The sequence below is a fragment of the Protopterus annectens genome, chromosome 2.part0, assembly GCF_019279795.1.
Source record: "Protopterus annectens isolate FY-2018-M chromosome 2.part0, PAN1.0, whole genome shotgun sequence".
Classification (NCBI taxonomy): Eukaryota; Metazoa; Chordata; order Ceratodontiformes; family Protopteridae; genus Protopterus; species Protopterus annectens.
The window spans coordinates 517,744,415-517,768,719 of NC_056728.1; the positions used below are offsets into that span (position 1 = coordinate 517,744,415).

The 24,305-nt window shown below is 39.0% G+C and overlaps 1 protein-coding gene across 15 annotated transcripts in view; it reads right to left on the reverse strand.

The window, feature by feature from the left end:
- Window positions 1-24,305, reverse strand: part of ADGRL3 (adhesion G protein-coupled receptor L3) — a 3,684,852-nt gene that overhangs the window by 1,569,242 nt on the left and 2,091,305 nt on the right. For all 15 annotated transcript variants that reach the window (XM_044060915.1, XM_044060918.1, XM_044060917.1 and 12 more), the window contains one exon: window positions 23,256-23,469. In XM_044060915.1, coding sequence (XP_043916850.1) covers window positions 23,256-23,469 — 214 coding nt within the window. The remainder of the gene's footprint in view (window positions 1-23,255; window positions 23,470-24,305) is intronic.

Below are 24,305 nucleotides of genomic sequence, written 5' to 3' on the forward strand. Positions count from 1 at the left end.
TGCTTGCATCCTTAGTGTAGTTTGAAAGCCTCCATTCTGTTCACAGATTTTATCTCATAACAGTTCTATTCGAACCACCACAGTAAAGCCTCCCAGAAATATATGAATCTGCTGGCATGAAACTATGCGTGTTAACATTTGTGTGCTTTAAATGCTTCTGTTCTTGAATCAAGCTGTACAGCATGGCATTACTGACTTCCATTGTGATGTTTGTAAAGATGTATTCATTGTGTGTTTTCCTCTTCACGACTGAGGCACTTCACCAACTAAAGTAAAATAAAGAAGACTGCACCACATAAGACATGTCATTCATTGGTCCAGGTATGACACTAATTTTTTATGGAGAGCTATTTCTGTCTGAAATTTCCACAAACCTCTGAATATCAACACTGAGTTAGTAAAACAATTTTCAGAGATGCATTTTCATGTTGGCCTTGTATAAGTCATCCTATTAAATGTGATTACCAGTTCCCTGCCAAAAGCTAAGAAATGCAAATAAACTAAAAAACACTCGCCAATTATGGCCCTTTAAAATCCTACTTTGGTCGATATATCAAGCTCTATATTTTCCAAGTTATTCTCCCTAATGGACAATGTCATGAAGGCAAACAACTTTCCGTTATATGCCTGCACTTTCCATACGACTGTTACCTAAACATTTGAGGCAGCTACCATCCCAAAATGGCACACCAAATTTCCTTCCTAAAGCATCTCAGTCATCTGACAGATTAAGCTGGCAGTCATCATTGTGTTAGCTGTCATCAGCCGAACAAAATCTTACCACGTATGTCTGTGCTAATTCTAATTACGCTGTTCAGCAACTCGTACACTGCTTATTGGGACCCCAATGGGTGCACAGCTTGTTTCTAATTTTCAGCTTTTCTATCAAAGCTCTATGGTCTTCTCTTGTAGTATGTGCAAGCTTTAATTACCCTTAGTTCCTGGGGTAATTAATGTTACTTGTTACATTTCATGCAGAGCTGAATTCCTGTGCGTTGTGTCTCCATATATTACTGCCCATCTACTCTTTGTTGTTTATCTATGTAATTTTACCAGTTTAAGCAGAAAAAAATCTAAGTACTTATTCCCTTACTTAGAAATGTAAATAAATAAAGCAGGTACTGCAAGGAGATGCTCCTCTCACGGTCTGTCTGTCTATCTATGCCTGTCTGTCTCTCTCCTTTATCTCTGACAGTATAAGATGGCCATAACACCAGAAGGAAAACATTACTTGCAACTTTCTCCTATAAAGAAAAGGCCTGCATATTCGGTAGTAAGGAAAAAGTAAAAAAGAATATGAATAAACTATATTATTTCTATTGCTACTAAACCAGCACAGCTCCTGATGCCAAACAGCAGGACTAAACGCCTCCCCAACACACGTATGCTTGTTCTGGAAGTCAAAAGCAAAAGCAATGAGCTGCTACTAAGCCAACACAGTCCAAGCAGCAGAACTAAACACCTCCAATAAGCACAGTCAGAGAGGTGAAACTCATCAAAGATAAACACAGCCAGATAGCCAAACTCACTGAGGCAGGTCTTTTTAAAATTCCAAAGGGATAAGCAAACAAGACGCCAATAAACGAACAACTTCAGTTTTATGAAGCACCACGATACTGCTTTTTGTTGGCGCCCTGCACCAACTTCTTCAGACTCTGAAAAATAACAACTCACCCTTAAGTGCTGCTACATTTAAAGCCATTGCAAGCAAAGTCTATTACAAAACACACCCTCCAATTACCTTAAAGGAACAGGCACAAGTAGCTTCAATCTAACTAAAATGTTCCTATCCCATAAACACACAATATAAAAAGTTGTATGTGATATAAAATATACAACTGTAAAACTGATACTGTTCCTTACATAGCACTTAAATAATGCAATCGACAGTTAATAATATTATAAAAACACACTTACTTTGGACCAAATACACATAATAATACTGGCACATTAAAATAAATAAATAAATAAAAATAAAAAAAATAAATAAAAAAAATAAATAAATAAAAAAAAAAACATGCCATCATGTTTCAAATGTTGATAAAAAGACATTCCATCTACCAGACATGGTATAACATATATATCAAGATTGGTCAGCCGGTCCTATGTCCAAATCACACCTGATGTTATACCCCCCCATGCATCATCTTTCCAAACTCCTCAGCTTAAGGACACAGCTGATAGCTAACATACTATTGAGGCCGGGGTGATGGTAGGCTTCAAGTCTCAACAGCCACATAAGCTCCGTAATTTCTAATTTCAGGGATTCAGCCCCCCCCAATTCACATAGTTCAACTGGTCAATGATCATAAATGTAAAATCATGGCCAGGGTGATTGTAGACAATCTTCTTCATGGCATATAAATGTTCATACATGCGTTCATTCACTCTCCTGTCCGTCTTGCCCACATAAAAAGCTGGGCATGACGAACAAGAAGCGAGATACACCACGTGTGTCGATGCACAATTGTATCTCCCTTTGATAAGGTACTTGATGTGCCTAATCATGAAATATGTGCCCGACCTCACATATCTACAATGTTTGCACATATTGCACTTATACATGCCAGTTCTTGGAGTCATGTTGCCACCTTTCCTTTCTAACATGTTCTTGATATTCAGACCCCTCCTGAATGTAATCTTTGGGGCAGGCCCTAAATTATTGGGTCCTGTTAGTTCAGTTGGCAACAAACCCCAATTTTTCTGGATGATGGACACTATAGCTCTAGCATCCATGCTAAAGGTAGTAATGAAACTGCAATGGTATACACCTCTAAGTTGGCTGTCACTCCTGGGGTAGCTATTCTCCGAGACAGAGTGACCCAAAATGGGTTGAAAATAGCCCATTTCCCTTTTGGATCCAACCTCTAGACACAAATCCACAACCAACTCCTCAGGGTAGCCCCTACATAAAAACAAATTCGATATGAACCGACACTCTTCCTGGAAGTCACCATCTCTCGAGACCATTCTGGCTGCCCTCACAAATTGGCCTTTTACTATTGATCTCTTCTGGAAGGCCAGGTGTTCACTATCAAAATGCAAATAAGAATTGGAAAAGGTGGGCTTGCAATGAATTTTGCCTAAAAAACTGGTTCTGGTTGCTGTCCTTGAATAATTCCACATCTAAGTATGCTATTCTATCTGTGTCAAAAGTAGAGGTAAACTTTAAGAAATCCGTGGACTTGTTGAACGTCTCTACCAGGTCAATGGCCACTGAAGAGTCGCCCTTGAGAATGATACAAATGTCATCCAAGAAACGGGTATATAAGGATACTCGTTCTAGGAAGATACAGTTAGTAAACACAAATTCCTTCTCCCAATGGGCCATGATCAAGTTGGCCACACTCACCCCACATGGTGAGCCCATGGGGACTTCAACTAACTGATGGAACCATCTATCACTGAAGGAGAAGTAGTTACATGTTAAAATGATGTCCAATAGGTCTTTTACCATTGAAGTTTCACTCTCTGGTGCCTGCTTTGTGGTCATTTCCAACTCAATCCATTCCACCGCTACACCATGTGGAATGGATGAGTACAGGTCAACAACATCTACCGTCAGAAAGTGGTAATCAGGACTGTACGAAATGTTTTTCACCTTCCCCAAAAAGGACCAGGAATCTTTAGAAATATATGATTCACTAGCCAAATATTTTTTTAGAATGTGATCCACAACTTTGGCTGCTGCGTATGTTACACTCCCTCTAGCACTCACCAACTGGTGCATGGGAGGGTCTCTAATGTTTTTGTGGATTTTTGGGTTCCCGAACAAAACAGGTACTCGAGGAGATGCACAGTAAATAAAGTTGAATATTTCCTGGTCAGTAGATTCATTAACAAACATGTCTTAATAATAAGAATGAATTCTTGCCAGATTTCCATTCAACTCATTCTTGGACACCTCTTGGTAAGTTTCAGAAGACAAAATTGCTGACATTCTGTTGTTATAATCATCTATGTTCATTGCAACCAGGCCGCCTCCCTTGTCTGGTTGCATAATTCTGACTGAAGAGGCACATAATTCATTAAAATCCGCCCTTTTTTCTTTGGTAATATTAAAATGCATCACAGACCTAGTCTGTAGCAAATGTCGAAAATCCAAATCGCACATTTGCTCAAATGCCCCCAACATAGGGTGGATAGGTGGATTATATCTACTAGGTACATGAAAAGTATTCTTTTGGTACTCATGGTCCCCCATCAGCAAACATAAGTTTAGTTTCCTGACAAACAATTTAACATCCAAAATGGATCTGGCCACACAAGCTCTTCTAGATGGAACATAAGAAATTCCTTTAGCCAGGAAATCAAATGATGTCTGGGTAAACTTGAAATGAGAAAAATTATAAATATGGAAATCCATCCCCGAGTTGGAAATTACTTCAAATGTGGTCTGCTCTGGGCCGGGGCACCCTACTCCACTCACATTTGGTTCCTCCTTGTCCTGTATCTGAACCTATATTATTTCTATTGACAACCAAGCTTAAGTTATGATCAGGTTAGTCACAATAAATTAGAGCCAATCAATGTGTCTCTCTCACACAGTATTTGTATTCAAGAATTGTGGGAAAAGGACAGTGACAGTAATACAAACAACCCAGTGCACCCAGTTACACAAAGGATGATAAAAAGTGGTCCTTTTCAAATGCTAATAAAAACAAAGTTATAGATATGCAGATGTAATGCTGGTAACTATAAATACAATATTAATGCACTGTTAAGAGGTATTAACCTACCTCTACAGGTTACAGCTCAGACTTTAATCATGTTCTGCAGTTGTATGGCACTGACATAACACGAGAGTCATTTAAATAAGCCAATAGAATACTATTTAAGGCCGTTACTTTAAATACTTTAGCACAACACTGTCAGAAATCTACTGAAGTAGACGTGATATCCTTAATGTTGCTGGGGTGGGATGGTGTTCTGAAGGGCTGTTTAAATTCACAGTGCTTATAATAATAAAAAAAGCTAACTGGCTTGAATTTCCATCACACAAATACTCTTAATCTGTTAAACTCCATCCTCACCACTCTCAGTTATGTTGCCAGCTAATGACGGCTAGTTAACCATACATGGATAACTTCACTTCTATGGTGGTAAACGTTAAAAGTCTGAAATGATCTTTGCTCATCTACGTGCTATATTCTAACCTACTATGAATGCATATGTACAAGGAATAGTGCATAAATCACGGTATATTTTTCCTTCATAGTTTACGTCACGATGGCCTTTAGGTCAGATGGACTTTTAGAAAAAGTGGTACATAGTCAGCTAAACTGCAGGGTAAATGGTATAGTAACTGCCAATCCCACTTAACTTGGAATATATCAAATTCTAAGCATAAGAATGCAAGCAGTTTCTAATTGTACTACATATCTCATAAGTCAACATGGCAGAATAGTTGGCTTAATTGTAGCCCTGGGCTATAACTAATTTTATAGATTACAGGTCATGGAAGATGTTCTGTAAAATATGTCCTATGGCAAGGAACTTGTCTCTCCACAGCATAATAATTCCTGCCTCAAAGTTTTCACACACAACTTGCATTCGGCAGCATTTATTAAAGGCAAAGCACAAGAACGTTATGTAGCTTCATTAAGACTGACTAAAGAAATGTGGGTCAGATGATAAAGCTCTTTGTCATGGAATAGATTCTTGAGACATACAGAAAGTATACCAAAATAAGTCAGGTTAAAAATGTTTTAATTAATGTCATTTGGCAGGGCTAAACATCTGCAAGAATTAACATAATTACAAAGACATGCATCTGGAGGCTTTCTCACTCGGCCTCCACTGAAAATTGGCTTTGTTCCAAGCCGGATTTTCCCGGTAAACAAATGTTAAATAAAATTAATAACAAATAAATAAATTATGGCTCACTGATTCTATACTGGCATATTTTTAAATATTAAATAGCTTTGTAGTTGCTTCTGACTATATTTTGTATTAAGTAAACATGGACATGAAAATGAACATGTAAAGTTGGAGTTCTATGAAACAATGATTGAATATAAAATTGTGAAAAAAGAGACAAAATATTATTGTACTTAAATATGTAATCCAGCACAAACATTATCTAAATTGCCACACAGTATTCTGGGCGTGGATGAAATGCCATTCTTACAAAAAAAATAGTCATGGCACCATGTTAATTGAAGGACAGAATTAATCAAAAAATGGTGATGACGTCTTGTTCACATAGGTTCACAGGTGAATACTAGGCTAATGACCCCATGGTGCCTTTTTAAGCCTAGCCATGCTTCCCTAATGTATCGGACAAGTTTTGATACCCTTGGGTTGTTTTAAGGGATATATGTAGGCTTGGGAATGTTTGGTCAAGCATTTACAGGCTGCCTCTGTCTAACAGAAACATAGATGCCTGAATACCACAGACAAAAAGAAAATGGATGCCAGAATACCACAGACAAAAAGAAAATGGATGCCAGAATACCACAGACAAAAAGAAAATGGTAATGATTCCTTGCTTATGGGATGCCACACGTACAAAGCAAATGGTGATTATACTTTGTTTGTGAAATACCACAAACAGGCAGAACCGAGATGGAATCTTGCTCCTGGAGTGCCTAAGATAAACAGAAAACGGTGATGATATGGAATGTCACAAATAAGTAGAAAACAATGATATCCTCTTGTTCGTGAAATACCAAGGATAAAAAGAAATTGGTAATGACATGAATGCTACTGATAAACACAAAATGTTGATGGTATTGTGTTCAAGGAATCCTGCAGATAAAAAGAAATTGGTGATAACATTTTGTTCACAAAATGACACAAATATACAAAAACTGGTGATGGCACTTTGTTCCTTCCTGGTATTGTTTCCTTCCTTCACTATACCTGTCATGAGAAAAAATGGTGCCATATAAATGATACGTTTTATTCTAACACCATCATGAGATTCACAAGAAGGGAGAAGCTGAAGAGTATGAAGGCAAGTGGGTTAATGGTTATGATCCAGACTTCCATCTTGGTGTCAAAATCCTGTCTGTGTGGAGTCCCTGTGATCTCTGTATGGGTTATCCCTGGTTTCCTCCCATCTTCTGAGCACGTGCAGAATGACTGGCAACTCCAAAGTGTACATTTATACTCTGTTTACCCTTGCTCTTGAGACCTTGGTTGAGACTGAAAAGGGGTCCACAGAATAGTATATTTAGCTGGTTTAAAAATAAATAAATTAAAAACAACATATTGCTGCTGCTCATTTGTTATGTACTATATCCAAAGACAAGCAGAGAGATGACTTCCGGATGTCAAGCTGAACTGCATATAAAAGTGTTGTTAGTACAGACATCTGGGTAATACCAGAGAAAGAGCAAAAAGAAAGGACATGTCTATTCTCATCGCAACATTTACAAGAGGAAGCAAGAACGTTGTAGAACAAAGACGCTCTCCGAGAGGTTAGAATGTTTAAGAAGAAAGAGGGTCTCTAGTGTCCTACAGCGGACACTTGTCAAAGCAGTTCAGAAGAGATATCAATAAACCACTGAGAACAACACATTTCTTTCAAGCTCTGGATAAAACTGGATTTAGACTATGTAAACAGACTTATTATAAATTGTCTTTCAAGGGTTTCGTGGAGCTAGTAGTTATGCAGAGGAGGAGAGCTGATGCACATGCTTTTCCAGGACATAGGATAGGAACATTTCAGAAGTTTAAGTCTAATCTCCTGAGCCAGTATGAATGAACCCATGAGCTTTTATCTGTCTGCAAACGGCTCAGATCAGAGGATACAGTTGTGTGTCCAGTAAGCTACTATGAAACAAGACAGAGTAACTGCAAGATTAAGCAGTGAAGATATCAGACACAAACTGGGCTACATTCCCATTCTGAATAGGCTTACTGTAGTGTAATAATATAAATAAAAAGTATAAGGCCTCATTCCGCATACCTCATCCTATTAGTGAACCATAATTTTCTCGAGGAGTGCTACCTTCAGACTATGAATGACAGTGATGGACAAGTGCTTCTAGGAATAACATCCATGGCAGTCTGGGCTGAGAATAAGTAAAGAGTGTTGCAGTATAAGAAGTAATTCTCTCTATATTATAATGTATGGACCAACACAATGACAAGGCATGGAAAACACATCCTGAAGTAATGATTTTTGTAGTAGCTCTCTTTTCCTTTAACTGCCAAATACTTCTGCATCAGGAAGAATCTGTAAGCCTGTTAGGTTTGATGAAAATAACAAGTAAGATCCTATCATTAGGTGCTAAAAAGAGCATTGACTGAAAATTCCAAAGTGCATGCAGCAAGGCCTGCAGTGCTACATCTAAGTGCAGTCTGTCAGTGGACATTTCCAACAGGTGAAAACACTTGTGTTAAACCTCCTAGTAGGAGTGACTTAAGAAATACTTCTCTCCATTGGTTATCTAATGTGGACTGCCCAGTCAGATAATGCTGATTGTTAATACCAGCATACAGCACATGGTAGTTAGGAAGCCTTATATCTGTAATCCCAAACTGGATCTCTCTCAGCATACTGACCAGTGAACGGGATCCCTACCAATCTTTCTAAACCTTCTGCTCTATATATTTTAGTAGGATTCACATCAACTACAATTAAGTAACATTTCAAGGATTCCAAATGTTACTTTTTACATCACATGAAATGTGGTCCCCTAAGCAGAGAATGGCATTTCCACAACAGGAACTTCCTCTAAAGTGGCTCATACTCAACTTGTATCCAGTACCTACACTCCCAGCGTTGACACTGTTTACTGCTAATCATGCCAGAAGTTAAACTACAGTACATGGAATAGGGTGTTCAAAATCTAGCTCTTAAGGAACAGATATGAAAATCTTAAGAACCAGCTGTAGCTTTGTTTAAAACACATGATTCATGCTGGAAGTTACAAAGAACCCTTTGCTGAGGAAATTCAAGTAGAAATTAGAGCAATATGGGATGACAGCAGCATGAGTCTTCACTGTTACAACAGCCATCACATCCATCAGGAACCAGTTCCAAGCATACCTCTCAATTGTACATATTTTTGCAGAATGTCCAGATTTTTGCCTCATATTTTTGGTCTGTTCCTCATAAAAAATGTGTTTTTTGTCAAATCACTGGGATAATGCAAGGATTAAAGTCAGTAAATAATGACATTCCTTTGAGTTTCAGACTTCATATCATTTGGAAAATGCACGCAGACACAAATCTTATTATTCTAGCAACTTTCTAACTTTATAAGAGTAATATTTAAAATGCGTCCCTATTTTTGGGCCATTGTCCCCCATTATGTCAGGCTATGTCCAGATTTCTTGTGCTAAGAGGTTAAAAAGTATGGCCAAGCCTTCCTCTCAGATGAACTTCTTAGTTCTGGAACATCAATAGTGTCCTTTTTCCAGGTATCTGACAGCACCAGCACCACCTGTCCTCAGCAGTTAGTCCTGCTGCCCTTCAATCCTAAACCCTATAACATTACATAGTTTTTTATATGACCAGTTTCGTTATCTGTGGTGATGTGCTCTTTTACACTGAGTAGCAGAAGTCACAAGCAAGCCTCACAAACGTACATTATATGATCAGAGTAAAGGGGCCTTGAGTACTTGTATAGTTGTGTGTCCTGTGTTGCTGGTCCTATTCACAATGCATGCCTTTTCTAGGTCACATTAAGTTCTCCACCAATAGCTGCCCTCAGCTAAAAGCAATTATCATGTTAGGACATGTGGGTTCACTCAGAGTGCAACCGCTAGTACCAGTTGAATCAATGTATGATTCAGATCCCATTTCAAATCTCTCAGGATAATTCTTGTTTCACATCACTCAAAATAATTCCCGTCACACACGTCTCTCAGGATAATTTCCATCTCACATCTCAAAGGATAATACAGACTCCAATTTCCCACTGCAGGTCTCAGTAATTCCATGTTAGGGGATTAAGAAACAATTAAGAAATACTAAGATTTTCCTAATGGTGCAGATTGTAACTGGAAAACATGGCAGTGGACACTTGCAGAAGTCGTAAATCTGATGTTGGTTCTCAGTAATCGATGCCAGTCAAGCTAAGTCATCTCTGTAGGATTTCAGCAACCAGAAGGTCAGTGGTGGCCCTAAACACCAAAGCTGAAAGCCATATGACTAATTCAAAGGCTGACATCTTGGAAAGCTCCTCTTTCTTAGTTATCAGACAACAAAAAAAGAAGAGTTGACCACTCTAATCTCCTTCCTAAAGTACATATGTTGTTTAGGTGCTGTCTGTCAAATACAAATCATCGTAACTGGTCTGTACAAAACATGGATGCTTAACAACATTCATCCTAGAGCTGGTCCCATCTGCCTGAGTTTGTAGCAAATGCAAAAGATCCCATTACATTTATTGAAAAACATGGGAAGTTCCTCCAGTTCCTGGCCAAATTAGTCATAGTCAGTATGAATGCCACATCAGGTATCTGCTGAAAAAGCAGGACTCTGGTTTAGTAGAGCTAACTCAGTCAGCAAAAAAGAAATAAATAGTGCCATACTATCTGCAGAGACCCCCTTAGCTGCCTTTTGTAGCACATTCTCAGAGACTGTCTTGCAATGTCACTGCAGCAATGACTTGCTTTCACTCATGTTCAGCTTCACCAATAGCTAAAAAGGCATGTCATCTATAGATAAATAATAAAACAGCTACTGTTTATGACACCATTCCAGGTCAGACATCACTGTTATACCGCTACTTCAACAAAGGAACAAAAAGCCTTTATAACTCTACATACTGTCTGTAGATAGGTTGTAGTTTGTCTTTTTGGCTTTTCCCAGTTAGGAGTTGCCACAGCAGAACTCTGGTCTGCTAATGATTGGCAGTAGATTTTTTATGGTGCAGAGTTACCAGCCCGACGCCCAACCTTCGGAGAAGGCACACCCATTTACGCGGTAGGTAATAGCTGGAAATATCTTGTGCTTGTCTATCATTATTACGTCTCTCGTACCAAAAATCTGATAACAAGGCAACTTTCTCCCAAAAAGGAAAGCACAAACAAATCGCTTCTTTAAATAAACTTTTGATAATTTTCTTCAAGGAATGTACTTGTAGAATAAAATGTGTTATTATCACTGCTATAGGGAGTACACAACTTGAGCACTGATGTTACGGAAAACAACAAAACAGGAGTGTTCCATGCTGCTGTGTTTCATTAAAGGGCATATTGAAAGCCTTACATTCTCAAAGGAGTACAGTAAAGGACATTAATCCACATGACAAGGCATACCACACTGATGTCTAAAGGTTAGTGTCTAGTGTAGCTGAAAACAACTGGGTAAATGCAGCAATCAGGCAGAATAAAGGTTCCTGCCAATAGTACGATTCCTGCATCTACAAATAACCTTACTTGAACTACAGCAAACATCCCAGTTATGCTCATAACATGTGATTTCATTCATGCTGTTCAAATTTCTTGACCAGAACCCAACCCCATCTCTCAAATCAATCTGTTATGAAAGGAGCCAGACAGAGATCAACTGTACTAGTTCTTATCTCACCATCATGGGATGACATCAAACGAATCCCTATGGAAGTATGACCTGTCTCAGCCCTCCTCAACCCTTCCACTCCTGGGGAATACAAACATGTACAGATTGGGGTTCTACAGGCATACCATAATCCTGTCCTTTAGGGATTTGACTGCACCCTCTAGATATAATAAACTGTGCATTTACTGAAAGCCTCCCTGAAAGACCCCATCATCTTCTATATTTATTTATTTATTTATTTATTATTTATTTATTGACATTTGTTAACCGGGTTAGTCCAACTGGGATTTTGTCCCATTTTCAGTGGAGACCCGAGGAGAAAAGCTCCAGATAGTACAATAAAACATTTCAGCAGTAGACAAGCACAACAAACAGAATAGAAATAAAACTAGCATTACAGTAATAAACAATAGAAAAACAACACTAACAACAGTTAAATGACAGCAAAAACATTTTTTTTCTCTCAAGATACTAAGTAACTGTACTAGTAAGGCAGGGTGTGACAAGGATCAATTGAGAGTGATTCCAATGTGGGGGAGGAGAGAACTATGTAGGGTCATAGCAGGGGCAGATTATGGAATTGAGTAAATGTGTCTTAAGTTTCTTTTTAAATAGTGGGGTGTGAGAGATTGAGTGTTTGTCAAGGGGAAGTTTGTTCCAGGCTTGGGCCACAGAGTGTTTGTAGAGTAGCTTACCTACTGACTTATCTGGGTGGTAAATATCAAGCAGTTGTTGATTAGAGGTGCGGAGGGGTCTAGATGGGGTGTACACAGAGACAAGGAGAGATAAAGATGGACAGTAGGATGGTTTAAAGAGCATAGAGTGCAGCATGTGAAATTGGTAGAGATGTATTAGTTGTGGGAGTTCTAGCCATTGTAGAGACTTTAAAGCAATACAGTGGTGTGTGTTGTTTGGGGAGTTAGTGATGAATCTGGCTATTTTGTGGTAGGATTGTTGGAGTTTGTTCAGAGTAGTTTTTTGGATATTTGTGAGAACTGGAGCGGCATAGAGGAGAGAGGGGAGGAGAAGTGCTTGTCCTAGGGTGAGTCTAACCTCAAGACTGAGATATTTTTTGTTTCAGTATAACAGACCTAGTTTCTGATGTGTTTTCTTTATGCATTGCTGTATGTGTTGATTGAATTTTAGATCATCATCGATGATGACTCCTAGGAGTTTAGTGTAGGTGTCAGGTAGGATAGCTGTGTTATTACATGACTTAATGACAAAGGAGGATTTATGATGAGTAAGACAGTGGGGCAGAAAGAGTAAGAGTTTGGTTTTTGTGGGATTGAGGATCAGTAAGTTTTCTGAAAGCCATTGTTCAGTGGAAAGTAGAGCTGTTTGGGTTAGGGAGTGTAGGTCAGAGATGTTGTTGGATGTACAAATGATTGTGGAGTCGTCTGCATATTGTATGAGAGAAGACTGATAGCATGTGGTGAAAAGATCATTGGTGAAGATGTTGAGTAAGAGGGGACCCAAGATAGAACCTTGTGGAACACCAGTAGAGATAGGCAAGAAAGGAGAAGGGGAAGAGAGCCATTTGACTGATTGTTTGCGTCCAGACAGATAGCTAGCGAACCAGCTGAGGGTGGAGGTGGAAAGGTGAAGGTTAGCAAGTTTAGATAGAAGTAATGGATGAGACACTGTATCAAAAGCTTTGGAGAGGTCAAGAAAAAGACAGGAAGTAAGTTTATTGCTGTCCAAAGATTCTGCAATGGTGTGAATGAAGGAGAGTAGAGCAGTAGTTGTGCTGTGAGAGCGGCAAAAGAATGTTGAGTATGGGTGAGTAAGTTTTGATTGAGAAGGTGATGGAGAAGTTGAGTGTAGATACATTTTTCTAGTATCTTAGATAGTGGGGACAGAATGGCAATAGGTCGATAGTTTGAAGGGTCAGTGGAGTTACCTCCTTTATGGAGAGGGATAGTGTAGAAAGATTTCCAAAGGGAAGGAACAGTAGATTCTTGCATAGATCTATTTATTAATATTGTCACTGGGTAGGTCATAGAGTCAGCTGCAAGTCTGAGGAAGGTAGGAGGTAATTTGTCAGTAGAGGGGGAGCAGGGTTTGAGTTTGAGCAGTAGATATTTGATGTAGGAAATGGGAACAGGCTTAAAGGAAAAAGAAGTAGTGTTGGGGGTGGGTGTGCGGTCAGGTAAAGTGGAAGAGGTAGGTTGAGAGGGTAGGAGATTTTGGATGGAGGAGATAAAATGTGAATTAAGCAGGGTAGCTGTTTCCTCAGGAGTTGTGTTTGGGTAGGGTGAGGGGTTAGAGGGACTACCTGGGTAAAGGATGCTGTTGAGTGTTGTCCAAAATTTACAATTTATTTTATTTATTTTATTTTACATTTGTTGACCGGGCTAGTCTGGCTGGATAACAAGTCCATTTTCAGCAGAGGCCCGAGGAGAAAAGCTCCACTTTCTACTAGTACATTACATAAGAAAAGATTATTTACATTACATACAAGGATTTGAATTATATTTGTTCTAGCCTAAGCTACAGAATGACATTGTCTATTATTGCCTGTTTTTAGCAAGATTGCGTAGTTGTTTGTATTTGAGAAGAAGAGGTGTTTGTTTAGATTTGATCCAGGCTTTCCAGACATTGTCTCTTTGTTTCATGATGGACTTAGTTTCTTTTGAAAGCCAGGGAGCATGAGTGGATTTCACTCTAATCTTCCTGGAGGGGGCTAGGGAGTCCAGAGTGAATGCTGTTAAAAGTGTTAGAATCATTTAGAGGGAGTTGTCTAAGGATGGACCAGTCCATGTTTTGTAGAATCGAGTTAAACTGTGAAGAATTCAATGTAGATAGTTTTCTACAGTCTTTGAAAAGGTGGGGTTTAAGAGTGTGGGAGTTGTATCTTAGGATGGAGGTAGGGAGATGATCACTAAGGGAGTCTGATAAGGCTGTGGGCTGGTGGTAGAGATGGGGGGTGTTGGTAAGAATCCAGTCTATTAGGTTTTGTGGAAGCGAGTGTGGGTAGAAATGAGTTGGTGGAAACCATGAAGGTGAATACTATGTAAGGGAGAGTCAGTAGATAGTTTTGACCAATCTATATTGACATCGCCAAGAATGAGTGTTTCATAAGGTATGTTGAGAGTGAGATAAGATGTTTTCTAGAATGGGTACATTGTTGCCAGGAGGAATATAGATGGAAGCTATTGCCAGTTTTTTGTGGGGATTCAGATGAATGTTTAGAATGAGAAGTTCAGCAGGGTGGAAGCTGGGAATAGATGTGGGGTAAGGTGAAAGGTTGAGGGTGTTAGAGTAGAGGATGGTTACGCCACCACCTTTATTTGAAGGTCTATCAGAGCAGTAGATGTTGTAGCCAGGAGGGAGAATTTCACTATTACAGATATGTGGCTTGAGCCATGTTTCAGATAGGGATAGGATGTGAGGGGTTTTGTAAGCAATCCAAGAGTGCAGCTCAGTAGTTTTATTAACTAGGCTTTGAATATTCAGTGAATAAAAGGTTAGGTGTTTGCACTGAGGTTAGTTATGAGACAGGGGTTGTGTGTTTGGTAAGTTGTTATATCTTCTGTTAGTTCTGAATATTGCACTTTTGCCTGTTATCACTATTCATAATGTTCTCCAAGTCTTTGTCATCGGTGCAAAGAGAAATTTATAATCCTATTTTGCATCCCTGGATGTTTGTCATTTTGGGATTTGACTGGGAAATAGGATATCAGAGAATGCGTACATTACTGCCTGACCTTTGTCAACAAAACCTTCCCTTACTGGGGCATGTGAGGTTGGGGGCAAAAAATTTTACATCTTTTAAAGTAGATTAGCCACTAAAATCAATATGAAATGTTTTTCATGGCTTTCAGTATGACACATAAGGTTAGAACTCGACACGGAACCAAACTGCTGAACAGACCTGGTCAGAAAATTAATGAAAAATTAACTGTAAGTATTTTTTGCAGGGAGGCATGCCCCATCTATGAGGAAAGCGCTCACATACACAAACTTATACATATCAATCACGTGATCTCATAAACGCATAAAAGGGAAGAATCACCCAAAAGAAAGAAATCACTACCAGAGCATACAGAAAAACTGCACCAGCAGTGATCCTATGGAGAACAATGAATAGTGAGTTCAGATTTGATGGCGTGTGCCCAGAGTGTTGGTTTCTTATGCAGTTTATGGTCAGCTATCAGCACTGCAACCATTCTCATGACTAGTCCAACTAAAAGGTCGGTTAAACTTGCAGTTCTAGCGATTCCTTCTGAGGAACCACTGCTCCAACTGGAGATAGTGGAGAAAGGTAGACGGGCCATGAGCAGCTCTGACTGGTCAATTTTTAAATGCTTGCTTCCTTTTATTAAGTAGATGGTTTGCAGTTTTTTTCTGTCTTGATTAAATAAGGGGATTAAATATTCCATAAGGAAAAACATCAAAAGAATTTTCCCCCATCCGGTGTTACCAAGTACATTTTGGAAAAGGAAGGCTTCCATAGCCTAATGTCAACAGAATTTAATAACTGAAAGGAATGGCACACAGAGCATGTACAGATTGCTTTTCTACTGACAAGCATACCAAAAATGTCACTAAAATAGAATCTCAGCTAGTGATCTGTCTCTCACATTTAAGTTCCATTGATTTTACAAGGAAAATCCAATACAGATGACAACAAAAGCAGAGTTTCATTACTCAGAGGAAAATGCTATAAAGTTTGCAAACTGCTTAAAGGCAGAAAATATATTTGTACAAAATCCACCTATGTCTTACTTGTCACCTGTGCAGATACAAATGTAGGTCAGAAGTATTCCTCGAGAAGACTTCTATAGGCAAAGGCCTGACACCTGGTAAAATGTGTACCTAGCATTAGTCATTAGAATTGCAGCCTTTTTCAAGACATGCCTCAAAACACAGTATAATCATTGTATCAGCAGCAACAGCAGAATTTTTTCTCTTTTAACAGCCCACTACTCTCAGTGCTTTAGACTGCACAGCAAAATGGTTGCAGGCTATCAAGATAGGAAGAATTATCACAAACAGAATATATAGAGAAGGAAACAGCTTTGGCAGACAAACACAGTTTGACTCTTAAATCTCTCATCTGTAATATCAGGAGCGTTATAATCTCAAGATATGTGATTCAAATTTGACATATTGATACCAGATGATTTAAAAATATGCAACCAATGTGAAAAGTTGGGAAACAGTGCTAAGCAGATACTGAGATGATGAGCCATAAACAAAAATATCAGAAGACATGAAGAACTGGAGAAAGGAAAAAAGGAAAGGATTCCTCCATTCTCATCACTACAGATGGAAGATAAAGCAGGAATGTTTAAGAACAATGTACACAGTCTCCATCTATGAAGCACTCTGTGCAGATCAGAAAACCACAGGTCGACAGGCTTCCTACAAAGAAGGCCAACCTCTTCACAAAGAGGTCTGTGGATTCACAGAGTGGATTACCAGAATGGTGGTGAAGAGGGAAGCCACTGAGATATTCAACAGGATATGACACAAGTGGAGAAGGTGTGAGGGAAAAGATAGGGATGGAGGGAAGACTGAATGCTGAATGTGATTAAAGACCAAAAAATGAGGCAAAACGTCCTCTTCCCTCATTACATAAATGTACTATAAATCTTAAGAAGACTCACTAAAACAAAGCAAGATCCTTATAAACAGCCATGGCAAGTGGGATGAAAGCCAGTGCACACCTAAATGACAGAAGAGAAACAGGGAGAAGGCAGGTGCTTTCATCCAACTTAAAGTACTCAACAGAACTTAAGAATATAGTATCTTTTCAACATGGATTTCAAGGACAGGGTCACAGCTCAAAAATGAGGCTGCGCCCAAAAACAGTAATGCAACAGTAAAGTAGGTAGGCCGATGCCTACCAGTATTGTTGTCTTTTATATTTCATTAATTAATCTGGATAGTAAGGTATGGCGCTAGCACAGTTAAGCTGAAGTCCCAAAAATGCACAACACAATGAATGAGTTATACACACACACACACACACACACACACACACACACACACACACACACACACACACACACACACACACACACACACACACACGTGATCTCTGTGAAGAAGCATCATTCCAAATTGTGGTAATACATTAAAAGTACGTGTAGTCACTTCTCTCCTTGATGATGAATGTAATGTCTGTGTATGTGCCATCTCTTTCCTTCATAACTCGGTGATACAGCTTTTACTCTTAAAGGAGTTGCTTGTTTGATGAATAAAGTCATACACAACTCCAACTATCCACAGGTCTGTTAAACTAGCAATGAACTGGGATTTCAAAGTTTTCCCAATTACTGTTTCCAGCACTATGGCTTAAATTCAGAAAGTTGCTGTCACCTACTCAAATATATGGACATAAGAAAGATAGCTATTAAAAAAAGGCATTCTCTACAAAATAAAATAATTTCCTAAATGTACAAATAGGTTAGTTATAATGATGCTTTTGGATAATGAATTAAACATTTCAGAATGCTTACAGACTATATCTATCAGGATGCATTTAGAAGACTGTGGCAAACACCAGAAGATAAGACAGCAGACAGATGTGTCCAGCTGCAGGAGCTCTCATGCTTATTTATCTATGTGTATATATATATATATATATATATATATATATATATATATATATATATGTATATGTGTGTGTATATATATATATATATATATATATATATATATATATGTATATATGGGTCCCATTCAAAAGACCGAAACGCCGATTCCCCGACGTGGAAATCACCGACGCCAGATGACCGACAGGTACGTATACCGACAGGGTGATTCGCCGACAGTGGAAAGACCGACAAGGGTAATCTGCGATCGCGACCCGGTAAGTGTGCGACAGTGACGGAGGTAGGAGTGGTCAGGTAAGTGAGTTAGGGTTAGGGTGCAGGTAGGTGATGTGTACGTTAGTGTCGGAGCTTGGGCTAGGGGTGTGTAAGTGAGTTAGGGTTAGGGTGCAGGTAGGTGATGTGTACGTTAGTGTCGGAGCTTGGGCTAGGGGTGTGTAAGTGAGTTAGGGTTAGGGTGCAGGTAGGTGAAGTGTGCGATAGTGTCGGACCTTAGGGTTAGGGTTTGGGTCAGGGCTAGTGTGTATGGTATGTAGTGTCGCGTGTTGTTTACGTTCCGTGTGTCGGTGGTTTGGTGTTCGGTGTTTTGCGTTGTCGGGTTTGCGTGTTGTCGGTTATTTGGCGTCAGTGAGTTTTGTGTCGGGGAATCGTCGTGTCGGTGTTTAGAAGTAGACCCGTATATATATATATATATATATATATATATATATATATATATATATATATATATTTTTATTACCCATGTATATATATATATATATATATATATATATATATATATATATATATATTTTTTTTTATTACCCAGAAGTTGATAGGACCCTCAAAAAGTCTTCTCCCAATTCTGCATTAACCTGAACTTCAATATATATATATATATATATTATTTTAAGGGTTTTTTTTTTATCTTGCAGTAGAAATGTCCATCTCCCAGAAGGCACAATTAATTTTAAGTTTCCACTGTTTTTGGCTCGTTTTTCTTTAGAAAAAAACAGACTTCACGGTGAAATTACATTTGCAACAGCTGGAGGAGAATGCAGCTGAGAAGACAGGCCTAGGATAATCACAGCTGTGATCCTTTCATGTATTTGGAATCAGAATTAATGAACTTGAAGTAAGTATGTCTATAAATATTACAAACATCTGTAGTATGATTAACAAAACTGTTCCATCTGAACAGCTTGCTGCAGTTTCATATTATGAAATCCATGTTGAATGGTGTTATCACACAGGAAGAGAACCAGAGCGCAAGTACTTTACTACTGCTGTGATAATGTGTCTAAATGCTTGTTGCACCTCCTGTATGGAATCAAGCTATCGCTTTAATGAATGCTTGAACCTTTGCTACGATACCTGTAAACAAAACCACCAGGTTCATCAAGATGTTTTCTTCACCATTAAATGTGGCACAATTCCATTGTACAAAACAATGTTTTCTTCTTTTCCATGAGATAATTAGCACAGGTTAATTGAACAGACAATTCAAAGATACATATTTGTGCATGAGTTAAGATACTTAACAATGCAGAAGTCTTAACTACATATATAAATCATACCACGAAATATTTGCAGCGCTGTAACTTAATACTCATGTACTCAGGACAATGTTTGCAGAGAATGCATCTGGAGCAATATTGTAACTCATATTCCTGGTATGTATAGTCCCAACCTGGGACATGTGAAGCCTGCTGACTCCTCACTAGAATCCTGACCCCTGGTTTAACTTTTCTTTTATAAACAGACTTCAAAAGCACAACTGTCTTATCTGGAATTTCAATAAATATCAGCAGTCTACAAACTATTTATGGTAAAACAGAAGTTGTTGCACTATACATCCAAAAGAAATCATGAGGGATTTGTTACCCTCTTCATAAACATGGTCTGCAATCATAAGTGGCTGACATGTATCTCAAAATATATTCAGTACCTCTAGTTAGTTCACAAAAGTAAATCAGTTAAGGACCAGGCAAGGTGAACATTGACTCTGCCAGCTATGCAATTGAAAGCTGCAAAGCAGCCATTTCTGGGTTTGACTGGTGACTCAGCATCTTGACAGAAGGGTGAAAGCATGTCCATCCTGGCGACTGGGCAGAGCATAGGATGGACATGCCTTGCCTCTTCTGTCACTAGCTCTTCTCCTTTCCTCTGTTTGGGGACAGAGCAGACCACAGCAGGCCATGTATAGCCACAGTCCTTCAGATGAGGGTCAGCTCTGTGATGTCTATCCTGGGATGTGCTCTTGGCTCACCAAGCCACAGTCAAGTAGTGGTCTTCACAAGCAATGCAGGGGGTGTGCACTCACAAGGGAAGGCATTGTGGGCCCCCACAGCAAAGTGGGTAGCTCATCACCCCGCTTAAGGTATGGGAGTAGGGCGTGCAAAATCTCCTTACAGCCAGGATGCCAGTATGGGCACAAACAACTTTCATGGCTGCCTGTGTTACTGCCTCTTCTGATTACTTTCATACCTACACTGTGCTACACTGTACTGGGGTAATTCCATAGTATGAGGGAATGAACGGGGACTCTAACTGGGGGAGGCTTAATGGTTAATTTTCAGAGGGGCAAAAAGCACCTAGAAAATAAAATGTAATATCCATGATTCGCTTGTGGCGACCATGCACAGGCTGGCTATGATCATATAAGATATGTGACCAGAACCACATAATACAGACTGCTTCTTTTGAAAAGAGCATCCAAACCTTCATTATATATGATGTGCAGCTCAGCAATATGTGCTTGAGCAATAAAACCACATTACAACATTAAAAAAAAATAATAAATTAAAATGTTCCCCAAAGTTTACCATATTATCTGTGTAGTGCATTCAGAGCTGCTACTATAACAAGACCATCTCCCACCATTAACAACCTTGACACTTTACTGCATTTGCAAATGAGAGCACCTGCTTCAGATTATTCATTAAAGTATATTAAAAGTAGTGCTGTCTACATTCATGGATAATAGGCTAAAAATTTTTCTCAATTGCTTTTGCTCACAACACTGGGTGATGGCAAACTACCCTGTTTTGTATAGTCAAATCCTGAACACCCAGTATAACCCCCCATTCCAACCAAATAAGACACACTATGCAGAAAGGGTTGTCACCATATACTGCCCAATAGCTTCACATTCTGCAATCTAACACACATCATTGGTAGCTCTTTCGGGTCCTGTTGTGCCTACATCCCCAAAACCTCACACACCCTTCCCTTCCCTCACTGACTGTAGGATGCTGAATATGTTCTCAACCTACAGTCGAAGAACAATGAGAACAACAGATCCCTGCCTCACAGTGCATGGTACACTAACTGTTCATTCATTCTTACTCCATGTAATTGTTTACCTTTTGCAGGATCAGAAACCTGTTATTTTGGTTTGGAGTTTTATATTCTCACAATTTCACCATGGCTTTTTTCTGGATGAATGAATGAATGGATGGATGGACGGATGGATGGATAGATGGATAAATGACTGAATGAATAGATGCGCATTCTAGAGTGCACACTATAATGCAGAAACCCTTGCCCTTATGTCACAGGCTGTGGCTGCAGTACCTACACAACATATGTTACCTGCCCAGGTAAACCACTATATCTTCAACATAAAGTGCCACTTATGAACAGAAAACATGTGTGCACTTGCAAAATAGATACAAGATTCAAGTTGTTTCTGCTGTTTATGATTTACTGCAATCCCTGTTTATGAATCTGGTAAAAAAACAGTACTGTGTATGACAAAATATGCCACATGTGTCAGAGTATACATCCTGTTCATAAATACGGGGGCACAGCTGAAATACCACTTAGGGGAATTATTTTTACTTTAAACATTTCTGGACAAGAATAAGCCAGATGGTTTTTAGAAGTAGCTAAGGAAATCTAGAACACTGCTGGAGGTGGCTAGGTTAGTAATCACTCTACTAGTTTTAGATTCAAATGCTTGTAGGAAGGCATCATCTATTACCCACATTATTAAAAGGTGAAAAAGAAACAATGAATCAGAAAATCTTTTCTCTTTTAAACTGTAGCAAACTCAGGTTTGATCGCAAATGCAATGCTGGCTTTTAAAAGCTGGTATTGCACTAAAGAGCAATTAGCAATATGGGATAATGGATGACCACTTGAGTCCCCTACCACTTTGCACCTGGGGCAGTTGCCCCTTTCATCCTGCCCTAGCTGCACTAGTGCTCCAAAGCACATCACTCTTCAGCACAAATCCTGTAAGAGACTTAACCATCTTCAGCCTTGTTTTAGATGCCCTTCATACTACCATTTCTCTAAAAGCCTGCCAATATAACTTTTTGGGAAATACTTTTATCTATTTTATCAGACAGAAAACACAGCTGCTGTAACAGCTACACAAAACATTTCTTTCTCTCTCTTTTTCTGCTTGTTACACACATTTCTTTTAAAAAAGCATTTGAGGGCTACAATAAAACAAGCAATTGACCCACAGTGCCATGGTACTAGAACAGCAAACTGTTTTACAAGAGCTAAATCCAGCACCAAACACCTGCTCCCACACTTGACAGTGAAAGTTCTCAAGTGCTCTTATAGAATATCAGACCAGAAGGGCTGATGCAGAATTTAGAGAATATAGGCAATGCCTTTATTGATGAAAATACTCAGCGATAGTGACAGCTGAAATCTAACTTATGATATTACTGTATTTTGCTTGTGCCAGAGTCCTTCTAATGTACATACAGCTGGGGTTTCCTTCTATACAGAGTTCCCATATTCTCCTTGTATCCATAAGAGTTTTGGTTGGGGTCTCCTGTTTCTCCTCTCTTCATAAAGTCATGCTAATATGTGAATTGGTGATACTCTAAACTGTCCATGTGTATGAGAGAGAGAGAGAGAGAGAGAGAGAGAGTGTGTGTGTGTGTGTGTGTGTGTGTGTGTGTGTGTGTGTGTGTGTGTGTGTGTGTGTGTGTGCGCGCCTTAAAATGTACTGGCGTCTCTACCAGGAGTGGATCTCTGCCTTACAATTTTTTCTTGCTCTGAGAAGATCTGGCTCCCTGTGACTTTGAACAGAATAAATTATGTACCAGAAACTGACTGCACAAATGAATATATACAGTACTGTGACATCATTCCATGTCTTGTATGCGATGGCCAGGCAGCTACAAAGTGTCATGTGGAAATAACTAGCAAGAAAACATCATGCAAAAAGAACTGGAGAAAAGAACAGAAGAGTGTGAAATTCTTACCTTTGTGACATGATTTTATATGCATCAGGCAGGTAACAGCGGACATTTTCCATTTGAACTGGATCTGCATCACAGATTTTATCATCCGTTCTTCCAAAATTTGCACTTTCAATCATAATGACATCTGTTCCAGGACAGCGCAGCTCAATAGGGTAGCTTTCACAAGCGAGTTCTCTTCTAACCACAGCCATTGGGATAGGAGCCCGGCTAAATGCTAGAGGCACAAAAAGAAAACAGAGGTTTACTAAAAATGCTGATACAACATTTATAATTAAGATAGTACATCTTCTGTTTGTCATATTTTTATTTTTATACTTGAACAGATCGCCAGATAAAACCGCTCACGTCTTTATAAAGGTACAAGTGAGTTCCACTGGTGAAGTGTCTGTACAGATGACCTGAAACACAACTGCACACAAATATCCCACAAGCCAGGGTGCATTTTTCTTCCTGCAAAATGGTTCCTATAATGCCATATATACGCATGTCATGTCTTAGCTGATTTTGTCAGATTGTGGTCCATTTTTGTGTTCTTTAGCTTCCTCACTGCATACCATATTGGATTTGCATAAAATCCTGTTATACACTCCTTAGGAATGTATCGGCATGGACCATACATCTGTTCCGGATATTTAAGCTATCCAACACAGGAAAAGACTAGATCACAAGGTTACCTGCTACCTTTCCTTCCTACTGGGGCCATAAATCTAAGGACAAGCCAGCTCGATTGTCACTGCTGAATGAGCACCACTTCATATATCTGGCTAATAAGTGCATGAGTGGAGCATACTTTTTTTTTGTCTTTTTTGTTTTACTCTTTTCACAAACGCAAAGAAGTTAAACAAACTCTACCAATAAAGCATAAAGGACCCATACTGGATTGTTTAGAAGATGGCAACAAACATAAATCACATGAATCTTTGATTAGAAATATATAAATATGCTTTTTAGAAATTCTTAAATAAAGCAACAGGTCAGAGCACCCCTATCTAAAGGAATAGATGAAATAACCTCATGCAAAACAGGGCAAAATATGTCACATTGTGGTGA